Raw genomic sequence first — 18,050 nt, 5'->3', positions numbered from 1 at the left:
ATTTTAAACTTATTTTGTTTTTCCTTTAGGATTTCATAAGGAAATTTATGGTATTTGCTTTGGCTCTTGAGGTTCTTTTATTTATTTAAAAAAAAAAAAAAAAAAAAAAACTAATTCATTCTTTTTTCAGCTGGTAGTAAATTATTTTAGCAGGTCCATTTACAATGCACTTTCCTTCAGGAGTCTGTGATCAGTAGTATACAGTGACACAAAGTTTTCTTAAAACCAAAGTATTGTTTATTTAACAGCAAGAACAAAGCACTAGAGGAATAGTCTACTCGCATGTTTCTCTTATTTAAACTCTTACCATCACCTGATGGTAACCAAGACAGGCATAACTTCTTCAAACACCTCCAGCAGAGTGTTGTCTGTCTGGTTCTCATGAACAAAGATCTCCCTTTCTTGAAAGAGTATTTTTTTGAGAGTGTTCTTTTTTTAATCCTACCACAGTTCTTTTGCTCACCTGTTCACAGGCCTTTTTGGGTCCTGGAATTGTCTTTTAACCCTGAAATGTTTGCTGAGGAATGACTTATCTGGAGCCATTCTTTTCCCCTCCTGCTGAGTGCATTGTATAAACAATGGAACACACTGACTCTCCACATATACATTTGCCTTTAGATGTATGAGGGATAGGGGAAGCCACTTCTGGGTAGCCCTTTGCCCTGGATCCAGTGAAAACTCACCTCTGTGCTATGAAGCCACTTCATGTGAAGTTGTTGTAGAGGCACCTGCTGGCAGAAGGAGCCCTGACAGCATGGTTCCACAGAAGTGATGTTGCCTGGGAGCTGGAGTTCAAGAAATTTGAAGCCTGTAGCTATTGACATCTAACTCTTTAAATTATGATTTGTGGCTACTACAAACTACAGACTTCTCATAGGCTGAAACAAAATGTATCCAATAACTCCAATATTAAACTAGCCCACATTCCCAAAAAATATCCAAAGGGGACAGCCCTCATCAAGGCCAGCAGAATATAATAAATGTGACGTATCTAAGCCAAGCCATTTTTGGGATATAAAATGGCAACAAATATTTAAACATTTGAAAAAGTGAACAACTCTGATATAGTTTTTGGTGCTTACCTTATGTTAATTAACTCATGAATGGTTGAAAGGATTTTCACATATTTCCAGAAATATTCACTTCTTTGCTAGGGCTAAAAATGGAAAGCTTTAACCCCAAGATATTTCCCAAAGGTTAAAAGTAGGTGAGTATAAACGGATTATAAGATTAAAAACAGATGGTATAAAACTCCATATGAGAGAGTCTTTTAACTATTACATTTGTGATGGAAAAATTTACCTTTGATAGATCATCCATCTATGCTAATTAGATGTTAAATAATTTTTCAGTCTTATTTTCATACTGGATGTGTTTCTTTTTAATGATAAAATAAACTAAAAAGTGTTTTCCTTAGCTGTTCTTGCACAAATTACATAACTTGCTCATGAGCCTTTTCTGAGCCTTTGTTTCTCTTGGCCAAATATTTCTGCATTTGACAGGTCTTCCTGAGTTGCTTTTGTGGACCAGTCCTTCATCGCAATGTTTTACAGTGTGTTGGAGGCTGGCTCACTAGTGAATAATTTGAATCTTTGAGGCGTCTTTAACACTTAACAGCATGATCACGCTGATGACAGTATTTTTATTCATGTGGACTCATTGCAAGTCATTTGGTCATCAAGTCCAAGACTGAACAATGTTGTGGTTTGGCTCTCTCCTATAACCTACATACCCAATCTGCTGAGTGCTGAGGTATTACAAGAACAGCCTATTAATTCAGCCTTTGGGTTTAAAAAAAAAAAAAGTCATCGAGCCACTCCTGGGAGTGATCCTGATCTACTTGATTGAATCTGTGGTTTGAACCTTTCACAACCCAGTTGCCTCTATGGAACTCTTCAAGTACCTCTAGAGGGAGCTGGTTCATTACTGCTAAGTCCACAGATCCCCATCAAGCAAATTTATGCAGTCATATCAATGACAGAATGGAAGCATTTTTTTTAAAGCATACAGATGAATCTTTGAAATTCCATCCTGTTAAGATCAGGAGAAGAGTAAGAGGATACACACCACATCTACGTACTGCCACAAGTACTAAAAATTGGGATGGTTGTCTGTCACTCAGCACAAATGTTGCCATGTGGTCATGGAAACTTGCTGCTGATAGAATAGACACTAGATTATAGTAATCTTCTGCAGCATCAGATTTTGCAAAATCCAGGGGCCTTTCTTTGAGTTTCTTGTCACATTGCTGTAGATTACTTAAAGTTGTGGTAATAACAGTTGCCATATTGTCTGTAGAGTGATGTTGTGTGCATCAGTGGCTTTTTGCATATTTTTTATCAGCAATGCCCCATTGTTTCTCTACCTAAAATTTCACATGCCTGACCATTCAGAATCCTTTGTATGCTGCCCCAGCACTTTTAGGAAGTTCATTGATATGTGTAGGCCTCCTAAGTGTGGAGTCAGGGCATCTTTACATTTTGGTACAGTCTTCTTAGCTCAGAGCTGGGAAGAGTGATTGAACAGTTAAGACTGCATGCTTCTATTGAAGATGTGTGACTTATGCACGTTTTTTCGTGAGAGTATTCAGTGTATAAACTTCATGAGCTGGAGGCTGACTGACTAGGCATGTAGCTGCATGTAGTTAATGGAGAGTTATTGTTACTGTGATTTTCATTAAAACTTGTCCAGACAGATTTTGGATTTTCAAATTGATGTTTGAGGGAAAAATCCCGTATCCTGTGCTTGTGCTTTCAAAGCTGCCTGGTAATCATTGACAAGTCCATTAAACCCTTTTGCCAGGACATTTTCATTGAATTTTGATTCTGCTGTACCTTCTGTGATATTAGCAGGAAAAGATGATGGTCATTGCATCTGGAACATTCAAAGTAGCATGATTGATTTGATTGATTGATTTGACTCCTGCAGTATTGAATCAGAGTGGGTTCTGTCTGCCAGCCTGCATGCTATGTGGCATGAAATGTGTTTTTCTCATCAAGTGTACGATCATCTATATCAATGTTATCTGCAGTGAAATGGGTAAATCTTCCTTTAACCACGTTTGATGGAATCCTTGTCCCATCCTCATTCATTGTCATCGGTGTGCTCTTGCCCAGTACTGTGTAAACTCAAAATACATCCTTGTAGCTGAGACAGTGTGGAGCACTGTGAAACATGTGGACAATTTATTTTGATCTTGTGGCCTGCTGGAGGGTGCTTCCAAGCCCAACATGTTTGGGTATCCACTTCTTAACTCCACTTACACTGTAAATGAAATCTTGTGCAATACTTAACACCCGGGACTTTTTTTCATCTTCGCATAGTTCTGCAGTGTAATCTTCTGTGACCTCCTCCTCCTCACCTTCTTCAAGAATAGACTGGCTACCTAAGAGAAGTCACAAAAACATGGATGCACTTTTTTGTATAGAATTCTGTCAGTTGCATCCTCACTTTGGAAATCCCTTAGTTTGCCTTGCATTGGTTGCCTTTTGTATTGTAGCCAATCCCTGTTCACTAGAAGCAAAAAAGTGTCCTTTTTCATTTGTTGACAAATATTAAATTTTTCATCCAATACTGTTGAGAGAGAGATTCAGAACTGCTGCCATGTTTCGTACGTGGAATACCTGCCACAAACAATAGATATAATTAATAACTACTGCATGAATATTGAATAAATAATGTTTATCAGTATGTAGCTTACTCCGTGGCATAAGTATCCAAATCAATGCTCAACTCACTTACACTATAAGCAGAAGTCAGTTTGAGGTCAGGTTAGTGGTTAGGGCTAATATTTAGCTGCTAATTTCCTCTTTCAAAAATATAAAACTTATGGAAAAAAATATATCATACTACGTATGATACTTGTGCATGACACTTTGTGAAATGCATAGCAGTGCATTTACCTTCCTTACATATCAAAATGCCTGAAAAGTAGTTAGTTTACTTAAGATTAAGTGCCATCCTTACTGCAAAACCAACAGAATTTAAGTGCATTTCATCACGTTACCAAAGGAAGCAGAGTATGATCTTCAACAGAGATCACTCTGTTTTTTTTCTGATAGCACTGTATTCCAAATTAGGAACGTATTCCGTATTGAATACCTCTCCTTTACTTTTTTTTTTTTCTTTCTTTTTTTTTTTTAAAGTTACAATGGTAGCCCTTTTTTGTTTTTACTTTAAATTTCAAAATTCAGCTTGGTAAACATCACTTTCAGATTCAGCACATTCAAATTATGGAAGAAACCATGTTTTCCAACTTTTCTTCATTAATATCAACTTATCTGGGAATTTGGCCTACTTTGAGACTGTTTCTCTTTCAGAGGGAGGGCTAATAGGTTCCAACATGGGCTAATGTCACCTGTGCCCTCTCTTAGTAATGCCCTGACACTGGGATAGGGAACTTAAGGCCAATGGCATTTGTGCGCCTTACCCCCTTTTTACTCACCCAACACTCAGTAGTCTGCAAATCTTATGAGTTTACACTGGATCTCCAGTTAATATATTGTAATTTTTTTGGATGCAATATCCATGGTTTTTCTTCCCCTTTTTAAAAATCCCCCCTATTGCTAAACTTCAAAATCTGGCACTGCATAATGGTTCTCTGTGTCATTAGTGTAGGCTGAAAAGGTGCTATTGTACATTTTAGGAATTTGTGTATTGTTTAGTTCAGTATTTTGTTGCTGGAATCTATCTAAATCTTTTAAGCTCCACTCATCACCATGGCTTCTGAGTAAAAAGCTGCTTGTTTGTATAGGATGTGCTAAGTAACTTTAAAACAATTATCAGTACATGTGACTAAAGTTTAACAAACCTAACTTTGTTGTTGGATTCACATGCTTTTGCCACTGTTCATTTAGGCACAAATATTAAACTTTCTGGCTAATAGTTGCCTAGAATAATCATGCAAAATGAACAGTGCAAATGCCTTCTCTTTCCCCCTTGATTTGGACTTTGCTTCTAACTGCTTTGAGAATTGCAGCTGCTCTACTTCAAATTGGATAGTTGCAACATGGCCAGTAACAAAACCTGGAGAGAACATTTACTGGATTTCAAGAGTTTGTGCAGCATATAATACTACAAACTTTATTGTGACTGTTGTAATCCTCAAATACAGTTCTGTAACTAAACAATGCTTGGAAGCTATGGATATAATTAGTTGCTGTGCATCTGTATTAAAACAGTGGTAGCTCTGAAATGTGTATTAATCTGGAAAAAGTTCACAAAATCAGTCAAACCACTGAATTCTTCACCTTCAATAGAAATTAGATCGTGTTTTTAGTGATTTCTTTCAAAACAGTAGGATTGCTGTAGTGCTGCTTTTGTTGAGCTAAAGTCCATCCTCCCTGAAAACGCTGCTTATGTTATGGATTGAGCATACATTTTGCTACTCTTTTGTACAAAGAGGCATATGAAGGACATGTTCTTTTTAAACATGTAATATGACATTGAGATTATAACGTATGGGCCATGACTTAATAACTTGAACAAGATGAGACTTCATCTTAATTGATTATTTTAATTTAGCATAATTATCAAGTAATACCACTAGCCAAACAATCCAAAATAATTTTCAAGAATTTGGAAAAACAAATGATTATTAGTTTTGTTTGTTTTGCCACTGTTTTGTACATCTATTCCTTTTTTCTTTCCTACCCTTTTTATATGGCAGTTTCACAGCTGGTTCCCTACAGTTTGATTTTATCTGTTGTAGAACCATAAATTTGGATAGTGCTTTACTACACAGGACAAAGTCTCTGCACCAAAGGGCTCTGCCAAAGACTTTTTTGAAATTGAGTTTGATTGCTCCTATTTGAGCTCAGTGCTGGAATTAGGAAGGGGAAGAATATGCTGGGATATTCTCTCACAGCTCTCTTAATTTTCCTTCCAATTTTTTTCTCTGAATTGGTAGTGATGAGCAGTGTGGGTGTGGCATTCCCACCTGCATCTGATAACAATCCCGAGACCCTTGGATTTTTACAAGAATTAGGATTAAACAATGTTATTTATTTATTAGGTTTCTCTTTGGATTTAAGAATTTTTTTTTTTGTATCCAGGTATCTCTAAAGCTAATACCAGATGGAAAGAATTTAAATTGTACTCTTAAATTTTAAATAGTCCAGGACTGGAGTTGGTGAAAATTCAAAAGTTTTTTCCAATGGTTGTTCAAATATTTTTTAAATTAATTTTTCCTCTGATACTGAGAAGAGTTGAAATATCAACATTTTTAATGGGATAGATAGTTTAAAAAAAAATTCAGCTTGTAAACATTGAACCCTTTCATTTCAGCATTTTTTATCAAAATGAAATGTTTTGGCATTCCTCAATCAAATCATTTTGTTTCGATTTAGTTTGATTTGCCATTGATCTATGTCCTCTTGAGATGTTGCAGTATCTTATGGAAGTTGTAGTTCCCATGCCTCATGCCCTCATTCTCCTCTATGGGCAGGGCTCCCCAGCTGGGCTACATCTCCCATGATGCACGTTGGCAGTTCAGTCAGAACAGAGACTGCAGTGCAACATGAGATATGTAGTCCAACCAGGGAGCCCCAACCCTGATTGAAGAACTGAGGGTAGGATGCATCCGAACTACAACTCCCTTGAGGCACTGTGACAACTCAAGCGGGTACAGCTTGACATTAAACTGTCTCAGAACAAAACATTTAAATTCAGTTTGACAAAGTGCTGATTTTAATTGTCCTGATCCAAAATGAAATATTTTGTTTAAATTTTCCTGGGGTTGGAGGGCAATAGTCAGTCAAAATATCTGCATGGAAAATTGATTGTGATGGAAAGTTCCCAGCTAGCTCTCTCCAGTACAGACATCTTCAATGCTGAATTAAATCTAGAGTGTGCTGAGCCTCAGATCGCCACAGAATCATGTCCCTTCTGGGTGTAGCCTACTAGATTTTTCTCTTACATTTCTTGCATTAGGTTCCACATCAAAAGACTAAAACACCATTTCTTACTAATATGAAGGAAACCCATTAGTATACCTATTTTAACTTACAGTAACTATACACTTGGCAAGTTAAAATGCTAGTAAGAGGATACCATAGGTGATAGTGCTGAATATTTATCTTTAGTAACTAAGTATGGATAAAATGATTCAGACTTTCAACTGAAAAGACTGAAACAAAGCTTCTGAGCTCCTTTTCTTCTCCAGGACAAATTCCCAAACACGAGAAATTCTAATTGGTGGCTGTGAACATATAGGGTCTCATATTTGGGGTGCTGTTAGCTCCTTTACAGTGGTTCCTTGCTGTCCAGTTCCTCAATTGCAACAAAGTACTTGGGTCAGTTAGCAGTTTAGTCAGTATGGGCTAAACTCTGCCTGTTTAAATTGATGCAACTCCGTTGAAACCAATGGAGTTGTGCCAGTTCATGTCTGTAGAGACTTTTTTCTTATAATTCCAAAGGGAAGGACTTTTTTCCTTCTTCCTTCTTCAGACCTGCCAATCTGCTGCCATTTCACCCTAACTGAGATCTCAGAAAACAGCTGACTGACCTCCTCATGACAGGAAGCCACCTGTCCTCCATCAATACTATAAACAAACAAAATACTTCAAGCTACCCGCCTTCCCTGAATCCATCGGGTCCAAAACCCCGTGAAGTTATAACCTGTCTCCCCCAACACGTCCCTCTTCTTCCCCCCCCCAGTCTGAGCAGTGTTTTCAATTTAGACGCAGAGTTAGTATATCAAAATAAGCATTGGTGTCACAGAGGCCAGGGGCTGACTGGTGGAGAAGCTGCCATTTTACCTCTACTCGGTGGGGAGACAGAGTCTAGGGTTGGCACAGACTTCAGGAGCAATCACAAACACCCCTGCCATCAGGAGACATGGCAGGGTAGCTTCTCTCTGCCACTGCATTGGGGAGCTAAAAAAGAGTGAGTCAGCAATAATGTACTGGGGCTAGAACAGATATGAAGGCCACTACCCCTATTTCCTACCACATCTTTGAACAATTTGTCTAAAATGGCCACTTTCTTAACTGAAAATTGCTTCTTGTCCTTGATACGCGCTGTTGGCCTGCACTTAAAAAAAATCCCACATGCACTAAGTAACTGCTTACAACTAGAAATAAAAATGTTACTTCTGCCTAATTTGCTTTGCAAAAGCCACTGAACAGGATTTGCATCCCACACCGTTCTTTGTGGTAAGTGCATACATAGTAATCTCAGGCATATAAGTTATATGCTGAGAACATTTAAAAATTGTTTTTAGTAGGTGCCTAAGTATTGATTTAGAGGCCTAACCTTATTCACCCATGTTTTGAAAATTTTGCCTAAACCGGGTTTTGGTTCTCTCAACCTGTTGGACAATGCCTTTTTCTTAGTCTGCCTTAATGATGTGGTTTTTGGAGACTGTAATTCATTGTAACAAATGTAACTTTGTTTGCTAATAGTTGCAAATTTGACTGACCATGGTTAAGCAAATCACTTAACCTTTCTGCTGAGTTTCCTTAATTTAAAACTGTATAATACCTATCTAATTTACATAAACATTTTGAGAATTAATTAATTAATTTGGAAAAGCACTTTTTGGAATGACTTTGCTCTCTAAGGGCTAAATATTATGTGAATAATTGACAGCCAGAAAAATAAACTGAGTTGCTTTTATTATTTATATTAAAATAATGGCTATAGGCCCCAATTAAGATTTGGGCCCCATCATTCTGGGCAATGTACAACGTTAGAGTAAGAAACCATGCCCCAAAGAGCTTATCTAAATAAAGTAAGACCATTTACCTACCCATTTTCTAACTTACAACTGGAGTATGACTTGCTAGTTCCATGTCAGTTTCACAGTATTGTTGTGTGTGGTTGTTTGGTATTTTTATGCAACATTTTTGGGTGAGATGGATTGTTTGTTTTACTTAGATATTATATGCATTCTAAGGCAGGAAGGGCTTAGCCAAAACCAAAGAAGGGGCATTGAGGGGACGGAGGTAGATAGGGAGGGAAAGAAAGAGAGGAACATGTCAGACAAGTCGGATGAGGGACTGAGTGGAAAGAATCAGCAGGTGCACAGATAATTAACCTCCAGTAATTTTTTGCGTTAACTTATTGTTCTCCTAATAGTTAGTTGAGGTTGGCCCTGCTTGGAGCAGGGGGTTGGACGACCTCCTGAGGTCTCTTCCATCCCTAATCTTCTATGATTCTAATGCTGGATTTTACAGCAGCCCTTTATGGTAATTATTGATGAATCCCCTTTGAGAAGTAAATTTTAGAATATGTAAAGATAATGTTTTTTTGTTTTAGAATTTATTGCCAAAATAACATTTTATGCCTTTTTCTTTGGCAGCTTTACAATGAAGAGGTTCTTGATCTGTTTGATACAACCCGTGATATTGATGCAAAAAATAAAAAATCAAATATCAAAATACATGAAGATTCAACTGGAGGAATTTATACAGTAGGAGTTACAACACGAACTGTAAATGGAGAAGCAGAGGTGATAACTGAAAATAAGCACATGCATCCCTATTCTAAAAATATGGATTGTCCATCAAATGAGAGACAAACTTGTAAAACCCTTACTCATTTATCAATCCTTTTTCCCAGTTGTTACTATAGTCCCAGTTTAACCATTTTCAAATGATAGATGCGGGGGAGAGGGGAGGTTAAAAATTCGAAAGCGATTTGTCCACGCCTCCTAATTTCTGATCAACAAAATGACTAAAAATGTCGGCCCTCCTTTCCATTGGTGACAGAACCTTCTGAAGCCCAGCAATTTAACTTAAGATTAAAGTAGAGCTGAAAACCTTTGTTTTAGACCCTGCAGTCTTATGTCTGTAGGTTGATACCAATAGGACCTGCACTTAACTTAGAAAGGACTGGAGCTGTGTTTAACATAGCTTTATGATGTCAGTGTAGTTCCAGCATGTGTATGCATACCCTAGGCCCGATGTACACTACTTTTTTCCATTTTAGGAAAGCATTTTTAAAAATGGCTACTTCTTCAAATGCATTTTTGCTGGCCAGAATAATTTTACTGCAATGGTTTTAAAATGCTGTCCCTAAATCTTGGTAGTGCCCATCTTGGCACTAATGTGGGATATTGTATTGTAGATGGTGTAGTAGTACACTACTTGCTGTAAGTGATGGAGGGATCTCTTCTTGTCAGTCACTGAGAGAGAGCTGTAAAAAGCTTAGAAGAGTGTACTGAGAAGCCACAGTGAAATTACATAACTCTTCAATCTGCTCATAAGAGTCCTTGCAGTTTTCATTTAAAAGCAGCTGAAATATTAGTTGAGCACGGAAATAATCTTTTTATAGCAAGAGCTTTTTAATCATTTTTTTTTTGGGGGTGCAGGAAGGTAAATAGAGCAATTGCTTTTTTTAAAAAATTAAAAAATGGAATAATATATACATTTTGTCTTTTACAGATGATACAGTGTTTGAAGTTGGGTGCTTTATCACGAACCACTGCCAGTACTCAGATGAATGTTCAAAGCTCACGTTCACATGCCATCTTCACTATACATTTGTGTCAAACCAGAGTTTGTTCTGCAATTGACACTGTATGTATTATAGATTTACAGTACTTTGCTTTAGTGACAGTTTTTCAGAATGTGAATATTGATTTGTCAGACAACTGTTCTGTGTTTGAATTACATTTAGTAAAAATATCACACTTATCACCATATTCCAACCCATTTGCTAGGTTTTATAAATAATTTGATCTAATCTGTGCACAGGTAACTAGCCTCATAGCTGGAGGCAATAATTGACTTGTAAATCTCGAATGTGAATCAGTCACTGTTGGGATCTTTAGCTCCCTCTTCCCTTCCTGTGAAAATGACTGTTGGTTGCTAGTGGGTATGGGAGGGGGAGATGGAGTTTCTGCCTACAGCAGTTCTGATTGGTTATTCTGCTTAGGAAGGGAGGCTGAACCTTCTCTCCACACTGGAAGATGGGCTTCAGTCCCAGCCTGAATCATGTCTTTGTGGAAAAATAGCAAGAGTTGGCAGGGTGGTCTGGCCCTTTCAGTGCCAGGAGGCCTGGGACCAGTCAGCTCTGTTCTGATGTGGAGCCCCATTAAGAACAGGTTTGGACCTGGTCATTCACAAGGAGCCAGGTGAACCCCCTACCCCATAGCATCTTGAAGCCATTTTCACAGGAGAGGAGGAGGGAGTGAAAGAGCTGAGCAGCTCTTTTCTCCCTCCCTGTACCACCTGACCTGGGAATGGGCAGAGGGGATGAAGACCCCTGGAGTTGCACCCCACTGCTGGAAGACGGAGAGGGGACCCCAGTGCAGCCTCTCAGGCCTGTGGGAGGGTATGAAGAACCCTGGGAGGAGCAGCGGTGCAGCTGGGGCAGCTGAACTGAGAGTGGGGCAGAACTGATGGGGTGAGGGCAGCATTAACTGCTGGGCAGAGGACAGGAAGATATGGGGGTGAGATGAGAGCTCCTGCAAGAGGGTCCAAAATCATCTTACTCAATGAATTTGCGGGAGTGGGCAACACTAACCATCACACACTGGATGGGCAGAAGTAGTTCAAAAATCAAAAGACAAACAAACCCTCCTCCTCCAAATGGTCTTTTTAAAGAAAACTCTTACGATTTTTTGGAGGCCTGATTCATGATTTTTGATCTCTTGAATTTGGCTAGATACTAGTTACAAATCTACTTTTCTGGAGGACTCTTTAGTAAGATCTTTTAAAGATCTGGTATGTGACATTACTGGATTCTGAAACCAAAACTGTTGGTGGCAGGTTTCAGGTTTTGCTGTTTTCCATGGACCACAGCTTCAAGAGATATTTTACTAGGGTAACAGACTTACTCCTTTGACAGACAGCGCAGCAGGTGCTGCAGGGCCACCCTTTTCCTCTCTGTGAAGGAGGGAGCATGCAGCAGTAGCCTCTGCTACCCAGGGAGGGCAGGCAGTGGATTGAAAGGGTTCTGTTCCCTCTACATTTACCCCCTCTGCACTTAAAGAAGGTCTTAGACTTACAGCTTATTTTCCAATTTAGCAAGAACAAAAGGATGTGTTAATTTTGTTGATAGGAGGGAGAGTGTGTGCGTCTGTGAGTGATAAATTAGCTATTTAATTTACAGACTCAGAAGTCAGGGACTGCAACTCTTAAAAAAAGTAACGCGCAATAATCTATTTTGAAACCTACAAAAGAGAACCACCTGATTGAAATGCTTAACTTCTAATGAGTTTAAAACACAAAACATTGCAGTTGGAGACAACAACTAATGGCTGAGGGAATTAGTTAATAGGATACAAAACCTGTCACCCTCTGGTCACCAATTTTAAAACTAGCCCATATTGGTAGTGATTGAAAATTTTGTAATATTTTAACCAGTTTGCAGAATAGGCCTATGTATGTGAAATGAGTTAATCTTAGTCCAGCTTTAGTGGATGAGTCCACATCACAAATTGGCTCCTTTGTTGGCAATCTTAGCAGAGCGTTCAAGGAGTAAATAAATAAGCATAGGGAAATAACTACCTTTTCAACCCACAGGTATTTCCTCCACAATAAGATTGAGGCGCATGGGCAGGGCAGAGTGAGGACTGCTTGAGGGCACTGCTCCGTATGTTGTATCTGTTTTGGGGTGGGTAAGACTTCTGTCTCCAGGATAAGTAGCAGCAACAAAAACTCAGTCTACTAAGGACCATTGCACCAGCCAGAGTGACCACGGTTGATGTTGTCACATCAGGCATGGTATAGTGAAGTTCTCTGATCTGGCTCATTCCTGTGAATCCATGGAACTCTGGGGCATGTATCCCTTTGCATGTTGATGAAGTTTGTGCTGGGATGCTTTGGTCCATCTTGGTGACACACCTGAAGAACTTGCAAGGTGCTTTTGACTATAGTGCATGATTGAAGGAAGGCCAGATCTTTGTGGGATTGTGACATTTCACACAAAGTCAAACCTCCTGATGCTCAGGATTTGGTGCTGACAGTGCATATGGAATGTTTTTGCTGCTCCAATTCTGCCTGTAAGAGGTTCCAGGTTTCTGACTGGTATAGCAGAACAGGCAGGACACAAGTTTGGTAGATCCTGAACTTGATCTCAGCGCAAAAGATATTTTTCATCCATAAGTGAGACCTAGACTTCGTGCAGAAGGTGGCGAGACCTATTTGTCAAAGAACATCCAGTTGGCAGCAACTGTTTGAACTTTGCTTGCAGCCTAGGTAGATGAACTCATCGACACCCTCCATGATTCTTGACCCCACCAATCCTGGCGGTTCAGGAGGCCCAGCTCTGAGATCTTGGATCTGGGTCTGTCATGACATGTACAACCCCATAGTGCAGGTGGCATTTTGGAGACCTTGGGCAGGGCTGAAATTCTCTGACTTCCCTCAGGATAAGGACTAGTAATTCTTTTTCTGAAAAAATGCTTTGGGGTGGCCAAATGGCAAAGAAAGAGGATGTGTTTGTTGCCATGCAAGAGGATGTGGATTTCAGAGTGACTGAGTGGAACCCTCCTGTAGCTTAAGCCACTGAAGACAAGGTGCCTGACAGACTCTATGCAGTTGGTGTGAAGAGACACGAGTGTGCTAGTGGCATTCGTTACAATCTTGGTGGAGAGGTTGAATTTTTCCTTTCCTGTTTCTCCCTTCTCCTACCCCTACTTCATCCCCTGTCTAAAACGTGTGCTCTGCTATAATAGTGGATCAGAAGAAAATAAGCATTTCCCCCAATGAAAGCCTGGGATGATGCCCCAATGATAGCTATGGATAGGGGTTAGAAGAATAAAGTATTAAATCGTTGGATCTTTAGCCAACATTCATTGCGCTCTTTCGGCAGGTTGATGAACTAAGCAAGTGTGTGTTACTTTAGAAGGTGAGACACAGTGCATTAACCAATAAGTTTTTAACCAATTATTGGGGTGAGGGCAGGGGACGGTCCAGGTTTATGATCAGACTTTGTTGGCTAGCTGTCTAGATTATTTGCCTTTCTTAATACAAATGTTTTTCTCTGTTAGGAAGCAGTTGGGGCTGTTCAGGCTGAATATTGCATGAGGGGAACTTTATTTTGGTGCTGTCTCAAGTTGGATTTTTATGAACAATGTGTTCATGTGTGTAGCTAAACTTGAGGAGGATTTGGGAGTGGTCTTTTGTTAAAAAGAGATTATTTTAATAAATTAAGCAGAAGATAAAAGTAAAGAGCACTGTCTCTTGTAAAAGAACTGCTATGTGAGTCTTGTTAATATGCAGTAGAGTGTTCTAAGGTTTTGCTCATTACAAATCTTTATGGATTCTTTTTTTATTGCAGGACAATGTGACCGATAACAAAATAATGTCTGAATCTTCTCAGATGAATGAGTTTGAAACCCTTAGTGCCAAGTTCCATTTTGTTGATTTGGCAGGATCTGAAAGATTAAAGCGTACAGGAGCTACTGGAGAGAGAGCAAAAGAAGGCATTTCCATCAATTGTGGACTAGTAAGATTAAAGACTTGTTTCATTTAGGTTGTTAATAATCTCTTTTCTTGTTTTTGGTTCTCTTGTGTTGGGTAATCTCTAAAGCAGAAATGTTTAGTTGACAGACAAAACTAAGAACTTTGGTATGAGAGCTAAGAAATGACAATTTATAGGAGTTATAACTAGGTTCCCATACTTGTTAACAATTCCTGGGTTACACTATACTATAACTGAAAAACTGTGGTATCTGTAATTTTCTCTGAAAGTAATGTGGGCATGGCAGAAATTTTTTTAGATGAGATGTACCCCTCTACTGATTTTAGCTGCAGTCACATTGTACTGTACTTACAGCAACCAAAAGCTATAGTTAAAATGTGTTTGCAGCAGTAAAGTTGTAAATAGAATTAAAAAAATATATAGTAGTTCACTAGGCTAATAGCAGGGGTAATCAGTTATTTTTTTGTCAAGGTCCAAATTTCTTGGTCAAGGTATAGTCAAGGTCCATACTCCAGAGGAAACCTTTTTCATACCACAATAACAATAATGATAATAAGTAAATAAAAAGATTTCACGGTCCATTCAAAAGCATCTGGATTTGGCCTGCAGTCGGCCTATTGATTACCCATGCCTTATAATGATTTTAGGAAAATCAAAATATTTCTTTAAATGGACACAATCAACTTGAAATATAATCCATTAAAACAAAAATGTAAAGTCGTTTCAGGCTCTTCATCTACCCTGAATACCCATCTATTTTGATGATTTTACAATTTAATTTTACTGATTAAAAAAAAAAGTACTCTTCCCTCTTTCTGTGTGAAAGATCCACACAAAACGGGGAAATTGACAAACTTTAAGTGATTCCATGTCAAGGCTGGAACCTTGTACTTGCTTGGTGCCCCATTGGTTTAACTGATTTATTAGGACTTTGTTTTGATATAAGGGTCTGCCTTTGCAATTTTCTACTGTATGCCAAATTTGTTCATTTTACAGGTAAAAAATGTGCTTTTCTAACAGCCAGAGTGGACACTCAGCCTGTGATCAGAACATACTTTGTCTGTCTCATTCTTTCTGTCTCTTGTATCGTCAGTGATAAATATTCTGTAACTAGAGTTTAGATAACAATTCTATTAACATTGTGACAGGCAGAAAAGAGTTTAGCTCATTTTTCCATAATTACTGATTGTGCAGAGCTAGCAGGAGATTTTGTTTGTTTTTACAGAAAAAAAACCAAAAACCAACTTACATGTTTGCTTTAGTAACAAAAACATGACATGTAGGAAATCTGAGTGATAATGTGTTGCTTTTATAAAGTCACAACAATTAATCAGAAATATTATTTCAAACATTAAAATTTTAATTCACTGAATTACTTTTATAGCATTTTGTTGCAATTCATAGATGGCAAATGACTTATGCATGTGTGAACTCTACTGAAAGCAGCACTGAATCTGAAATTTCATAGTGGTTGGATCAATTAAGATATTTTACAAGAATATATTGGGAATTAGTTGCACAGAGTGCCACCTAGTGGTATATATTTTTAAAAAACAAATATAGCTGACTGATGACCTAGATTCTAGGACCTCAAAGAAAATGGTACATTATTTTCCTTTACAACTTAGACCCTGATCCTGCAAACTCTTACACACTCCCATTGAAGTCAGTGGGATTGCACATGTACATATATTTTTTTCAGGCAATAAGATTGTTTGTAATACCATGTAAACACTTGCTATAACAATGTAGCTTCTGGAGTAATTGAAAAACCACAACTAAAAAATTCTATACTAGCACCTCAATAAATTAAAAAATTTAGCATATTTCTTTCTTAGCTACAAAGGTGTTAAGTCTTCATTTTTGTATCAGAATAATACTTATGCAAGAAGTTTTGTTGATTTTTCTTTTAATATAAAGCCAAACTACGTAAAATTAATCTGATAAGGAAGATACTATCTACGAGAAATAACTTCTAAATTTAACAATAATCAAATTAAATGGCTGTTTCAAAACAAAATGATGACTACTATTACATTTGACCATTTTGGATTAATTAAGAGATTATATGCTTGCCACATAATCTGCTTGTTCCTAAAGATCACAGATTGCAACAGTCATTTAAATTGTTATTGCCAGCATATAAATAACTGTATGCCAACTAACATACGAACCAAGCTTTTGAAATATCTTTTTGGCTATGTGGGAATTTAACCATGTTTTTCACAAAATTACTGACCCCAGGTTCAGTAACACATTATTTAAAAAAAAAAAATAAGGTTACTTAAAATTTGATTATAACTGGTTTGTTGTAAAATTTGGCATCTTTTTAGTTGGCGCTTGGCAACGTAATAAGTGCACTGGGGGATAAAAGTAAGAAGGCAACTCATGTACCCTACAGAGATTCAAAACTCACAAGACTACTTCAAGACTCTCTTGGGGGAAACAGGTATGAAAATTCGCTGTTATTTTATATGCTACGTTGTAATGAACCAGGTTTGAAAGCTCTGGTAAAGGACTGCATAATTTTAAAGGATATTATCAACTTACTATAACTGAAGTCTAAAATGTTTTGGAAACTGTGTACCTATTATAAAACTCAAGATGACTATAAATGTATAATTTAAATGAAAGCGTTCTTTTATAGTTTTGGAAACATACTTTTTGTGTTGTGTTTTTAGTGCATGAGAGCTGGATAGTACAATATAGTCTGAATAAAAGTGAAAATGACCACTCTGGTTTCCTTCTAACCACTACAGTATAACCATTGAAAGCTAAGGTAGATTTTTCATTTTTAGTAGTCCAAGGTGATATTAGTAACACAGGGAAACACTTTAAGTTTGTTGACATTGTCCCTTTCAGTGGCATTGTGGTTTAAACTATATAATTCAAGTGTTGTAATTTCATTGTTGCAACACAGCTTTATTAATTAGAATGTGGTTGAAAGTTGTAATCACTTTTTGCTTGAGGCAGAGTTTTTACATGGCTTATTTTACATGTGATGTTCTGATCAGCCTTTGATGTGTTACAGCAGTGGTGGCAAATGTTTGCAGTTGTGCCCCCTCTTACCATTAATAGAATCTGTCCATGCCCCCTTCTATTACTGCACAGCCGAGGCTTCCTCAGCAATGGCGCTTGGGCTGAAGGCAGAGCTGAGGGGCGGAACTGGGGCAGAGGGAGGAGCTTGGGCTAGAGGCAGAGCTGGGCTGGGGGCAGAGCAGGGGGCAGAGTGGTGGTGGGGAGTGGGACTGCAGGCAGAACTGAGCCTGGAGACAGTGCAGGACTGGGTGCTGAATGGAGTTGGGGGAGGATTGAGGCTGGGGGTGGAGCTGGTCTGGGACAGAGTAGGCATTCCTTCCCTGCCCCACAGTTTGGGGACCACTGTGTTACAATATAGAGTTAGTGTTACAAAGGAGGTGTTAGTCAATGTGAATATAATTATGAAATATTTTATTATTATTATAACAATCCCAGCAATGTTACATAATAAAATCCTCTTGGTTTTTTCTTATAAAAACTGCCTTTTTAAATTTTGCAATCCAGCTTACCGCCTCACAATATTTTTTGGAACTATTCTTCTGTCTAATCCCTTACTCCTCCATTTCTCCCTCCTCTCCCCCCAATTCTTGCTACTGATAACATTTGTTTGTTTGAAATGATTTAGCAAACTTACTACT

General features: G+C 38.2%; 1 protein-coding gene across 9 annotated transcripts in view; it reads left to right on the top strand.

The window, feature by feature from the left end:
* Window positions 1–18,050, top strand: part of KIF21A (kinesin family member 21A) — a 131,192-nt gene that overhangs the window by 47,300 nt on the left and 65,842 nt on the right. For all 9 annotated transcript variants that reach the window (XM_067564423.1, XM_067564421.1, XM_067564427.1 and 6 more), the window contains exons 4-7: window positions 9,302–9,451; window positions 10,386–10,520; window positions 14,230–14,397; window positions 16,707–16,822. In XM_067564423.1, the coding sequence (XP_067420524.1) occupies window positions 9,302–9,451; window positions 10,386–10,520; window positions 14,230–14,397; window positions 16,707–16,822 (569 nt within the window). The remainder of the gene's footprint in view (window positions 1–9,301; window positions 9,452–10,385; window positions 10,521–14,229; window positions 14,398–16,706; window positions 16,823–18,050) is intronic.

The sequence above is a fragment of the Emydura macquarii genome, unplaced genomic scaffold (genome assembly GCF_026122565.2).
Source record: "Emydura macquarii macquarii isolate MOO-44397 ecotype Brisbane River unplaced genomic scaffold, CSIRO-AGI_Emac_v2 contig_2636, whole genome shotgun sequence".
In the NCBI taxonomy this organism is placed as follows: Eukaryota; Metazoa; Chordata; order Testudines; family Chelidae; genus Emydura; species Emydura macquarii.
The sequence above is the reverse complement of the archived record's forward strand: the minus strand, read 5'-3'. Positions and strand labels throughout refer to the sequence as shown.